This window comes from Pollicipes pollicipes, unplaced genomic scaffold (assembly GCF_011947565.3).
Source record: "Pollicipes pollicipes isolate AB1234 unplaced genomic scaffold, Ppol_2.1 Scaffold_7261;HRSCAF=8764_pilon_pilon_pilon, whole genome shotgun sequence".
Taxonomy (NCBI): domain Eukaryota; kingdom Metazoa; phylum Arthropoda; class Thecostraca; order Pollicipedomorpha; family Pollicipedidae; genus Pollicipes; species Pollicipes pollicipes.
This window is the reverse complement of record NW_023597054.1, coordinates 44,694,844-44,708,191: the sequence shown is the minus strand read 5'-3', so window position 1 is coordinate 44,708,191 and position 13,348 is coordinate 44,694,844. Positions and strand designations below refer to the sequence as shown.

At 50.7% G+C, this 13,348-nt stretch overlaps 1 protein-coding gene across 1 annotated transcript; it reads right to left on the bottom strand.

Moving 5' to 3' along the window:
* Positions 1–10,187: 10,187 nt before the first annotated feature.
* LOC119111505 (uncharacterized) lies at positions 10,188–13,348 on the bottom strand (the record flags this gene model as incomplete). The annotated part of the gene is given in 5 exon segments (XM_037235322.1): positions 10,188–10,384; positions 10,583–11,234; positions 12,071–12,228; positions 12,651–12,818; positions 13,225–13,348. Coding segments are annotated over 5 exon segments (1,299 nt in total), but the record flags the coding sequence as incomplete, so codon positions are not given.

The window sequence follows — 13,348 nt, the reverse complement described above, 5'->3', positions numbered from 1 at the left end:
AAAGGGAGAGAGAGAGAGAGAGAGAGAGAGAGAGAGGAGAGAGAGAGAGAGAGAGAGAGAGAGAGAGAGAGAGAGAGGAGAGGAGAGAGAGAGAGGAGATAGAAGAGAAGAGAGAGAGAGAGAAGAGAGAGAGAGAGAGAGAGAGAGAAGAGAAGAAGAGAGAGAGAGAGAGAGAGAGAGAGGAGAGAGAGAGATAGAGAAGAGAGAGAGAGAGAGAGAGAGAGAGAGAGAGAGAGAGAGAGAGAGAGAGAGAGAGAGAGAGAGAGAGAGAGAGAGAGAGAGAGAGAGAGAGAGAGAGAGAGAGAGAAGAGGAGAGAGAGAGAGAGAGAGAGAGAGAGAGAGAGAGAGAGAGAGAGAGAGAGAGAATGACACAAAGGAAAGAAAAGGCGAAGAGACAGTCAGGTCAGACTTTGAACAATATGCATGCACTGGGTAACTGGTCAACTCTCTTCCAGTGGGTTGCAAAGATGGCACAAATGACAATTTGGCAGCCGGCAGCACTGCGAAAGGTAACGTCGAGTTTGCAATGCCTGGTAATGTCGAGCTTGTAACAGAAACGGTGGTGCGTAACGGTGGTACAGACAGCGACCATATGCGGTCAGATGGCGTCAGGTCCACATCACTAGTAGGTAAGAGACCAGGTCAGGGACACTAGCAAGGGTGATGGTATGGTCAGCTTAACCAGAGTAGCATTTCATCGCATTACATACGACGTTGCGTATGCGCGCGCATTCAGTACAGCTCTCACACGCGACGCTAGAAACCTTCCGCTGAAAAAGTGTAATCCCTGTAACACCATTTTCTTTTAGAAGAATGCTCTGCTTCTTGTGCGTTAGGATGCGCCCTGCGCACGCAAAACGCAGATCTGAGTAAACGGTCAACCGCTTTAAGATAATGACAGGGGCTGTAAGGCCGGGCACACCGAGTTGCATCAACTGCCGGAGGAGTCACCGCTGCGACGCACCGCAGCTCACACGAGGCCGTGGGCGGGCCTCAGCTCAAAGCTGGGGGCAGCTGACGAACCGCATAGACCAACGACCGCCTGGATGCCTTATATCCAGCGGCTAGAAGACGTCGCCGGTGGAGTAAACCCATGAGGACCCATATGGAATGGGTAATGATTTGGGTCGGGAAAGATTTAGGGGAAATTAGGGGTATGGGCACGGGTATGGATAAGATATTTATGCAATCTCGGGCAGACTTCAAGAGATGCTATGCAATGCACTTGCGTTGATTTTAGCCATAATTAGCGCCACTCACCTTAATTCTGCAACCCTCAGCGCAAAAGAATGGGTGTAACCATTCCTTAAATGGTTTCATTATTATAGCTTAACTGCTCGAAAGAAACTGAAGACGAGTGGGTACCGGGTGGGTACACTGATCATGTCTTGGTAGCAGATGACCATGGGCACAGTCCCATGGGTAACGAATGGATTGAGTGAAGGGAACTGCACCCGTGAAGCATCCATGAAGGTTTTTCCAGAGACCTCCTCTGCGCCCGACGAAGCCTTCACGCCACTGCAATGTTGCCAGTTGCATGATACGACGATTTCACGCGCAGCTCCTGAGCCGTTTCCGTAACAGAGGGCCAAGTCTCCTGTGGCGAACTTGCCTCAGACGACCAACGTACTCGGACGTGCTGCCAGCAGCCAGCAGGAAACGCAGACTGATGGTGTCAGAGAATTCTGGCCAGCCCACAGACTGATATGGCAGAAATTTGTCGAATTCCACGTGACACGTGAGAGGGACAACACAATGGTGACTGTCTGGTGGTCCTTGGCCAGACGCATGCTTGGCTCGTATGTACATGGATATCGTCCCTTGTGTGGTTTGGCGATTATCAAAACGCCAGTGCTTCCCAATGAACGGATCTGCTACATGGTTGGGGATTACGTTAACAGAGCCCCCACAGTATGCGGACATCTGTGCCTACGACCACGTACTGTGACAAACGTAGCATGACGAGCACTCACGGGCAATATTCCACAACGCCCACGTCACTGACGGCCATCTCTGTACACCTGTCTACTCCCGTAGAACGGCGCCGCGCCGCGGTGGGGCTCGCTCACGCGCCACGGATCGGGCACCAGACAGACTCATTTACCGTACACGGCGCGCAACGCTGTATGCCACAGCTCTGACGAAGCTGCCACCGAATATCCAACGTATCGCGAAATCTCGCCCACCACGATGTAGTTGATTACATACGCAGAATCCGACGAAATTGTTTTATCGAGTCATCTTAATGTAATGGAAAATCATCAAAAGCTTAACATGAGCTGCAGCAGGGCTGGACCATGACATGCTCTCAGCAACAGCGTAGGGCAGCGGAAAAACTGTGATTGAACTGCCCATGACGCGCGAGCAGCTCTGTGGCGCGCCCTGTGTCACAGTCGATTTTATTGCTTTTATCACAAGTCTGATCGTTGGTCGAAGAGGAGCTACCTGAGTGGCAAAAACTGTATCCCTTAACTGCTAGATCCGCCTTCTCGTCGCGTTCCCTACGAGAAGATATCTTTGAATCTGCTGATTACGTCTGTGCGCAGCTTTCAGCAAAAGTAGAGTAAATTACCAAAATGTGCGCTCCTAAACGCTAAAACAGTTGCCTATGAGCTGTTTGATAAGGTACAGGATTGGCGCAGCGTTGCGGTAGGACACAGGCAGGTTCTGTCTCCCCACTTCTTTAACCATTGCACTGACGGCCACGGGAATCCGTCTCCACGGCATCTTTCAACACAGCTGCAGTAACTATCCGTATCAGCCTTACACAACTGTCAGGATACAAGCATTCAGCAACGCAAATTTTTCTCGTCCAACCCGACATGGTAGGCTTAAGTCATGCCAGGCCAGTGACCCATACATTGCGCAGCCGGGCATGCCGAATCAAAACATGGTTATAGGCAGCATTAGGCACATTGCATTCTAGAAAGGTCATTCTTCATTGTCTCCTGCACGCAGTGTTCTTGATTAACAACAATACAGTGCGCCCCTCTTGATCGAACAATGTCACTCTTGCCAGGCAGGGATGTAATTAGCAACGTGAATCAAAAGGACATGGCCATGTGATGAACTGATGCCTCAAGTAAGGCTCGAGTGGTGCAATGCGGTACGCTTGGTTAAAAGCGTGGAAGTGTTAACGCGTAGCCTGGCACGACGACCAAGCTGTCGACCAAAAACCTGGAAAATAGGAAGCATCATAACTGACCCAATATGCTGTCAATCTCAACTCAGAGAATAAGTTATGCTTCAAGTTCGCGCAAAACGTCATGAGCACGAGGGTGAGTACAGAAAATGAAAATTTTGAGAAGTGCGAGAAGCTGTCCAACGCGGATCAAAACCAGCTAGAGATCCGATGACGCTCCGAGGCCCAAACCTGCCCCGATTTTCAATGACGCGGTGAAATCAATGATCCAACATTATTGACCTTGGCTCAGAGTTAAAACCATGCTCCGTGTTGGCACAGGAAGTCGTCAGTGCAAGCGATAGAGATTTCCGATTCACCCACCGGTAGCGGAGATGGGCCGCCGTGTTTGCTCTCGACTCGACTGGAGTGGCCTGCGGCCGATGGCAGCGGCCGCCCCAAAAGCAAGATGGCGTCGGATGGTAGGACGGGCCGTGCCTAGTATTGCGGCACAATAAGCGTTCGCCGCAAATCTGCCTTGACCCAGACTAAGACAAGAACTCTGCCTTTTGACTTAATCCAAAAAGGTCGAGTGGGGAAGGTGAAATTTGTCAAACGTAAAAAAGTTTCCCAGCATAGATAAAAACTGGTCGCAGATTTTGCCAAACCCAAAGTGGAACGACGCAAAATTAATGTGAATTCCAGCTAGAAAAAAGATAAATCCATGAAGACGTAAAAGTGTCTCCGATGAGAAGCCGGTAGCATTTCAGACGCAGATGAGTGCAAACTCCAGATCGACCGGCGTGAGGGCGGCTGAAAGCTGACATCAGGTCTCTGCGATCAGTGCAGCTTCAGATTTAACCAACTGCAGAATGTCGTCGGTAGTTGTACCGCTAACAATCATCCTGCCCAAATCAACGCTGTAGGGCGTAGAGAAACGACCGCAATGGACAGAAAAGCAGACAGTGTGACATTTTAAAACCTGTTTTAAACACAATGCACCGTGGCTTACAAAAATGCAAATAGTTATTAAAATTCCGTATACCAAAATTCCGGTCGGTAGTGATCAAAGACTATCCCTGCCTTTTCTGAGTTTCAAAATATAGAAGTTACAGCCACCGAAAGCACAAATCAGTCAACATCCACCCATTTAGTGGTGATGTGCATGATGTTCACGATGCACATGATGATGAACATGATGTTTATACATGGTGTACATGGTGCTAGCGCATGAGGTACATGACGCTAGTATATGGTGTACGTGATGTTAGTACATGATGCACGTGATGTCTGCGCATAATGTTTTGGCATCATAAACTTGATAATAGCGCTTATGCCTGCATCACCACTCCCATTATCGCCCGCTCGTGGTCAACTCGTTCGTCCAGTGCCAAGTAGCTCATCATCCTGGTTGCGCTATCTTACAATCTTATCATCCTGGTTGCGCTATCTTAAAATCTCACCGTGCGTGGCCCAGCTTCAGCTCTGGCAAGGACAGTGTAACATGACAGGCCCTCTGGCGGCAGGCGCTGGGCTGCGACAGTCAGCCAAGTCCTTCCATTCACTTTACGAGAGCTTCAAAGCCATGCGGTTGTCTCAGCGCAGTGCGCTGGAGTATGTGCCCGGCGAGACCTTTTGGGGCGCATGACCTTTATACGTATATTGGCACATCCAAAGCGCGTCAACGCGCTAATTATCCGTGTAACCTAAGAAGGCCTCCTGATGGCATATTCCCACCGACAGGATTGCCAGTGTTAGAACGTGGAGAAAACCAACGGGCGCCGAGTGGAGACCACCAAGCAGCGACCAACGGCCAGCGATAGCTGACGGGCGACCGCTGACCACTGGCCGGCGAAGAAGGACCAGCTGGCCAATGACAGCTGGCCAGTGATCTCTAGCTGGTGATTTTGACCGGCACCCAATATAAGTGATTGCTTACGATGATTATGGACCAACGCCCTACGCCCGGTAACCACTGATCCTAATGACTGGTCTTGCCTGGTTCCCAGTCAAAGCCTGAAAACGTGAAGGAGCGATATGACGCCCATGATGTTCCGACACTTCATAGCTAATAATGACGCTAAAATATGATGCATAGCTAAAATGGGTACGCGGTGGCAATAACGACTGTCGATTACCAGAGGCTTCCGGTGAGCAGGTAGCTTATTAGACTATTGTGCTACTTAGAGGTCCCTACGCCTTGGTCAGAGACCATTACCTATGATATTTTATAGTCTCGGATCATTGATTACGAGGAAGGCCACAGGCCGCCCTCGTAAGTACGTTTTACTCGAACAGCGAAACTGTGGATAAGTTAATAATGTTAGACACTAATAAAGATAATGGTAAGATTTCTGAAAACCAAACATTACATTGCGTGGGCAATACTCATTCCCGTGGGTATCCAAGATACGTGTCTCTATTCACGCAGTCTTAGTATTTGCAGGGGCAGGCAGAAATAGTTTTCCAGGACACTAATAAAGATAATGGTAAGATTTCTGAAAACCAAACATTACATTGCGTGGGCAATACTCATTCCCGTGGGTATCCAAGATACGTGTCTCTATTCACGCAGTCTTAGTATTTGCAGGGGCAGGCAGAAATAGTTTTCCAGGACCGAGCTGGCCCCCTGCTTCGACACCGGACCAAGACCATAGGTCGAGAGCAGAAATATTGCACAGGGACCAAGGTCCTCGAAATGTATTCCAGTCCATGCAACACCTAAGTGTGCAGGGCCGACGCCAACGAGGGGGGGGGGGGCGGGGGCGGGGGACGCTTGCTCCTCGGGAGGGACAAAGCTAACATCCTAACAACCTGCTCGCAACCTAACAACCTCCCCTATCCTAAGAACCTACTAGCAGGAGAATACATATTATTTGCACAGATTTTCTGTACGGGGTCCTGTTTCACCCTATTTCCAATTTTTACCACAGTAAGGTTTCCTCACATAGGCAGGATCACATTAATACACACATTGATTCGATGTTACTAGGACTCAAAAAACGTTTGACAATATCCCCGTTTACTAACCGAGCACATCCACTGCCGGCCATACCTTGAGTTTAAAACCGGGTTAGGAGGTGACTGGATAAGCGCGTACTTGCAACACATTGATATCATACATTTTTATGGGAAAGGTGAAAGCTGGCATTGATTTGTGGTACACGTACTGCAGTGCAATATCCTTCATTCCCCAGGTTCGACCACTATTGTCGTATTCTCTCCGTCTATGACCATCACGTGGCATCATCACTTCCACTGTCGTGGTTCGCACTAGTTATATAACGCAAATGGATACGGCCCGGCAATTTTGTGTTCATTTTCTGATCATTGCGCACCTTGAAAGCATTGTGTATGTAAGCGTCATGCATGGCAGCGTCATTATAGCGGTATTTTCATTGCATCAAGCAAAGAATTACGCATCAAGTTTCTTTGTATTTTTGCGTCAATCCAAAAATCAAAACAGCTTTATAAGATTTTGATCAACATGACTTTCTAAAGATCACACGAGGTTACTGAACTCAAATGAATACTAGTTAACTTTTGCTACCAACAGGTATCTTGGTTCAAGGCGGTTGCGTGAGGAGTCTAGGGCACTTTGGACACACCAATCTGGAGTTTGACCTTGCTTTTCCTTATTTTACCCGAAAATCATCCCCTAGGAAAGTCAAATTTTGATCAGTGTCATCAGAATCAAACAGTGGTCTATTGAGGAGCATATTTACTGGATATGGAAATTGTGCTGTCTGGAGAAGTCTTTTCCATATAAAAAGTGTACCACTAGTTATGAGCGAGCTTGTTTCATCATATACATGGGTTATGACATCGGTTAAGATTATGAGGAAACAATTAAGAGGCTCATTTTATCTAGGTGCGGTAAGGGGACACCATCTACGACCATGTTGTTATCAACGTCGAAATTTTTCGGAAATGCACCATTCTACCACAAATACTGTTTTCCACCAAACGCTACTCTGAATGGTTGCAAAGCTTCCGCCGAAACAGCTGCGTTCTGCGAGAGGTTTTATCAATTACAGCCATGCTTATGCCCAAATAGTTGTTTGCACGCAGATAAGTAGAGCATTTAGACACACGATCAAAATATTTTCCCAAATGATAAGCACACTCGAGCTAATGCAAGGGATATAGCTCAGCATTTGGTAAAATACAAGAGCTTGTGGACTTGCTTCGCTAAGCGACGGAGCTCCCATTGATAATTTGTATTTGCATTATTTCGGGATGCATTTTTCAGTTGCAGATGATGCAGTTCAGCTGCAGTTAAGTTTCAGATGCACACCATTCATTGGATTCCCCGGCCGACCCGAACTCTTGCCACCTGACGGGAACCGGGTATGATGTGCTGACTGCTGGGGACGTAGGTGGGTCATGGGAAAAGCCTTCATCTGTGGGCCAGTTTTTCTTGCAGCGTCACGGGATGAGTCGCTTGCAACCTTGACGTAAATCGGTGGGTGACAATGCACACCTCCCCTGCCTTTTGTATGCGCCTTTGCGCGCTGCGAGGTGGCTGTTCCAAAACCTGAAGAACTTTTTATCTGTTTCAGTAAGCAGTTGTGAACCCATTGGGATAGCATTGATTCGAGCCTGATATGCACGTTGTTATAGCGCTTACCAATTTTGCATCACCTTGTCATCGGTCGAAGCTGATGAGGCACACAGGGTAGGAAAAATAAAAGATCCGGAAGCATCATTCGAGGTATTCTCCTCTAATAAGGACACTGCTTGGTTACTAAGACGAAATTAGCGGTTGTCCAGCTTTTAAATTCTGCTCTCCAGATTTCCACTGCCTTTGGAGCACTGCTACGCATTCCATAAGTTCAGGAAAACCGCACGTGCTACCACTGCGAGTGCCATATTTCTCTAAGTTTGCTACTGCCACTGGTCAATGCAGCTGCAATATTTCTGTACTATCCGACTTTTTAGTGACTTTAATCATACCCCACCAAGCCAATTGGAGTGCAGGAGCAGTGAGCTTCCCTGAAAAATACTGAATTTATGGAGTTCTCTTCTAGCACTCTCGGCCAACTATTCTGTACTTCATTTGTGTGCTTGCTCTGACATTTCTCATTCCCTTCTCTGACACTTTTCTCTTTCAACAGGGAGTTCCGGTAATGCATTCGATCGTAACCGTGGTTCGACGTCTTTGCCGCGGCGATTGAATGAATGAATGAACGAAATAATGAATGAACGATCGCAGACAGACGCCGGCAATATACGCCGGGCGCGCGCTACGTCGTCTTATGTAATACTCGCTGCCGGCGACTGGGTGATCAACCGGTGGCATTTTGGGTGACACGAAAATGAATATGAATATGAATATGAATATGAATATGAGTGCATATACGTAATACATGCATGTATTGCATATTGTATGCACTCATGTAAGGTATAAAATGCATATATGTAGTGAATTGCAGCCTTCAGGTGAAGTTGATTGATGACGGGACAGTGCACAAAATTGACAAATAAATAGGTGGAAAATGCAGGCAGTGAATCGACGCATACGGTGACATAAGTTTTGCCACGATCCCGGCTACAGCTTCAGCGGCAGCATGTTGTATTCGACACCGTTTTGCGAACTGTCGACATTCCCCAACCGTTACTGGCGTAGCCATGCGTCTCACAAACCCGTGATGCCCTATACGAATTGCAAACGGTGCGTTGATGGAGACTCTGAAGTTGGAGTCATGCCTTCAACATCTCTGGCAGCCAAGCTGTGACATGCAATGTGAAAAACCGTGAAAAAAATGGGCAAATCCCTCGTTGCTACTTCTGTGCATGTGGCCGAGCTTGTGTTGTGTTGTTATTCCGTGTTGTCAGCTGTGTGGCCGCGACACGTGCGGCCACACAGCTGACAACACGCGATCCACATTAATTTCCATACCAAGAAGTGTCGGCCTATTGTCATTTCGACCCCTGGTTACCGAGATGCAGCCACGGCCTCCAACGGCTGCTCGTCGTCTTTGTCGTGGCTCACATTTTCAGGCCGCCTGTGCAAAACCAGTGCGCTCAAAACGGCAGGCAGGTACCACGCCGGCAGGTACCACGCCGGCACTCCAGACCGCAGCAGTTCGCGATTTTCCCGTGGAAAAAAGGCTTGTGTATTCATGCGTGGTGTGCAAGTTTCATGATCGTTAAATAAGCATCGTATCCGTCTTCGAATTTAGCGCCGAGCTCAGATATCCACCAGATTTCTCCCGTGGTCAAACCCATGGAGATATTCACCAAACTGCAATCTTCTTTTCACTTAGTCACTTAGTTTGACCTCTGCAGGTCAATAAAGGTCAAACACTGGATACCCTGGCATTCCTTTGCATATTCAAAACATCCAACAAAAGGATGTCGCATTAATGGTTGTGATCTCTGCGTTCATCACATTCGCTGAAACCAAATTTCAAGATCATCGAAAGAGACTATACGACACAGAATGTGGTATACTGACCATTATTATTTTTCCGGAGAAATACAACAAAGTGATAATCATCATAGTGCTTGTGATAACCTCTTTCGTCACACCTAGAAAATGGGGTTTAAAGTAAAAGGGCAAGGTCTCACAAAACGCGGTGTCTTGACACCTGTTTGTTCACTAAAAAGTGCTAAAAGCGGGTATCAAAGTGATACTCATGATGTTTGCTTTAGTCACAGATAGAAAAGTTACTTTCAAGATCAAATGTTAAAGAACAAAGCACGGTACCCCGAATTTTGTGTTTACCTGAGAAAATCAGCTATTTGGGCATCATATTAATCCCTGCATATACCAGCATCTCACGAGCTTGTCCTATCGTCTCCTTTGTCCAGTATTCATTTTTTACCCACGGTCATGGGGGGGGGGGGGGCGGCTCAAGTCGGTATTAGGGAGCTCGGACCCCCCAAAAGTATATAAAATGACTCTCCTGGTTATAAGATTCTGCGTACGTACTTTTGTCTAGCGAACTTGACTTTGACCTTTTGACTTTTTGCGTACGAGCCTTGGCGTACATACTTCTGCCGATCAGTGCCAGTGTCAGCAGCAGACCTAGCTCCGCGTCTGGCCAGCAGGTGGCAGGCACTAACCGGGCGGTCCGGGATAGGTGACGCTAGGGACGACCTTGCGTTTCGGCCGGCCACGCTCGGCTCCGTCCGGTCTGCGAAGCACGGTGACCTGGTACGTGGCATGCCACGAGTCGGGCAGCCGCCAGTCGAGGCGGATCCAACTGCTGCGCGGGGTCACGAGGATGTCCTCGGCACGCAGTTCGGGTACTGACACTGTGGAGTGCAAACCAACGGGTCACGTCGGGCTAGCCGTGTCAGCACGGCGGCGCGGGGGGGACATAAGCAGATGTAAGTGCGCAGAAAACTGAGTTCCCATGGACATCAAAAGTAGTCCAGTCAGAGGACATTGATCGGCAGACAGAAGACGGTTGACCCCGGGATGGGGGACAGCGGGCACGCTGGGCTGCTGACCTGTCAGGGCGAGTCTGCACATGACGTGAAGGTTCATCTCGCAGTTGGACGTCCTCTGCACTCCTGGCAGGCCCCTTTGCACGAACAAACACTGCTGGTCGCCCTCCGGCTGTGTCCAGTTCACGGAGGCCTCCTCGGGCAGTCCTTCCCGTGATTCTCCGGGGTGCTGCGCCGGCACGTGCCAGGTCTCCAGACCAGCGTTAGCGAAGGGCTGCAGTACGGGCAGCTTGAACGAAGCCTCCGCGTCAGACGGAGGGACGTGCTCAGACGGAGCTCCCGCGGCAGGCGGTGCAGGCAAACGCTTGTCCAGCAGCTCCACGTCCGGTGGTGGGGAGGGCGGCAGCCTGGCCGCCGCATCGGCGTCTCCCAGGGCTGGGCGCCGCCTGACGAGCAGCTCCACGTCCGGAGGAGGAGTCGGCCGACCAGCCGGCGTGGACAGCAGTTCCGCCTCGGCCCCGGTGGACGGGCTGGTTACCGGGGGCTCGGCTGATCCGGAGCCGGTCCGGTAGGCAGGCCCCAGGGCGCGTGGCACCCTCAGGGCCCAGCCCGGCTGCTCCTCGACGCCGTCACTGCTGCTACGCCGCGGCCTTTGCTGACCCACCCAGAAGCTGCGGTCCAGCCAGACAGAGATGTTCTCGAACAGCTGCTCCTCCTGGCGACAGAGGCGGACCGCAGCGTCGGACGCGCTTGGCTACGCGTGTCGAGGCGGGTCCAAGGCCGGTCAGAGGGCTGTGGCTACGGCCGTGTCGAGGCGGGCTGTCTACCTCGAGGCGGCTGGGCTAAGGCGATCGAGCGGTGTGGCTACGGCGGGTCGGACGGGCGTTGCTAACGCCGATCGAGACGGGCTGTGGCTAACGGCCGTGTCGAGGCGGGCTGTGGCTAACGGCCGGGTCGAGACGGGCTCTGGCTAACGGCCGTGTCGAGGCGGGCTGTGGCTAAAGGCCGTGTCGAGGCGGGCTGTGGCTAGCGGCCGGGTCGAGACGGGCTGTGGCTAACGGCCGGGTCGAGACGGGCTGTGACTAACGGCCGGGTCGAGACGGGCTGCGGGCGCCCAGTGGGACCGCGCGAGATCAACAGGGCAGGCAATGTGCAGAGGCAGGCGACCAGGCCACATCTGTTTCGAAGATGTGCTTTACTGATTGATCGCGTGCTTTAAAGCTGCCTGAGGCCTTGCCTCGAGCCCGTTCACGTCTGGTTGTCTGCATTACTAGTTTTTGAAACCAGGTCGGAGAGGTTTAAAACACTGTCACCTTGAGATTTAGTCACTTATATGTCACCTTTGTGCCATCCACAGTCATGTGTATGGGTTTCACCGGCGGCGGTCAGCCAGAAGTTCGGGGTCAATGGTTACCATGGTTGGAAGATGACCTCACAGCAGTGGTTCCCAACTCCAAAATGACGTGTTATAATGCGGCCTTCATGCAATGTATTGGTGCTCTTTGAACATTTAGAAAATGTTTCAAAGCATGTGGATGACTTGTATGTCACCTTATCAGTGATGACGGGTGCGATATAAGGCTGGCTCCTGGGGATGGTGCTCTTGCGAGTCTGACACTGAGCATTGCCTTGAAAGTAGCTCGACATCTGTGCGGAGGGCCAGAAGCAGAGCCCCTTCAGCTGGTACTCGTCCTCCAGGCATGTTGGAACTGCAGAAACAAACAGGTCATATGCAACGGGGTCATCTCTACACAAGTGTAGTGTGTGATCACCACACACAAATTGGCGCACGGTATGTACGTACTGGGTGGCAGGCTCCGTGACCGAGCCAAACTTCTGCAGATAGAGGCACAGGTAACGCACATGCGAGGGGTGACACATCGGGCTCTAGATCCAGGAAAGCAAGGCAGAATTCCGCACACTGTGAAAGACCTCCACTGGGCCTATCGCAACAGCTGTTGTAAGACGTTGCAATTTTAGTGATCACTGCGGCTACAAACACCAATAGATAATCAAAGTGCTAAGATATAAGCTAAAACAAAGCCATCTTTCCTTCAATGGATTGAACTCAGCGCTGTCCGTTTCATCGCGAAAAGGCATCCTGCCGTCGCGAGCTGTCACTGCCACGTACACGCGTTGAACGCGATAAAGTCAGTGGTGATGTTGGAGCCGACGTCGAACAACGCCATTTGATAGGCGGCGCCCATTTCCAAGCCCGCCCAGCGGATGTCCAGATGACTCTGGCGTCGCGTCTCGTCCGATGGCAGCCTCTCCACTGTCGGGCGTTCCGTGGCTTGATCTGTCGGAAGAGAAGAGGAGGGGGTTTAGATCGCGACCTCCTTTGGAAGAGGTCGCAGCCTCGCCGGCTGGCTCTGGACACCACTGGCAGGTCACGACGTTCGTGGACCGAGGAGCGAGCGGGTCAGGAAGTGCGATGTTTTGCGTTGGTGTGTTGCTGGGCCCACGAGGCTTCTCGAAAGAAACACGGTGCGCAAACAAGCTCGAGCTCACCCGAGAAAACAAAAGACTTGCGAATGTACGCACTCGACTATCAATCGTTCATCGGTGAATGCTAATATGAATTTCAAAACCCAGTTCGACCACTTTTATATTGCTTTCGGCAGCTGGCTGGAGTTTTGAGACTGACATAGAGCAGGCGTCGGGCCACGCGCCCGGTGTGCCGGTTATGGTCAGCCAGGACTGACCCAGGGCCAGTGTCAGAGACTGTACACTGGGCGACGGCAGCTCCGTCGCCGGCAGTTTCCGCATGACCACGTCCACTTGTCGCTCGGGTGAGTTCTCCACGATCTTGCGCAGCCACGAGGCGGT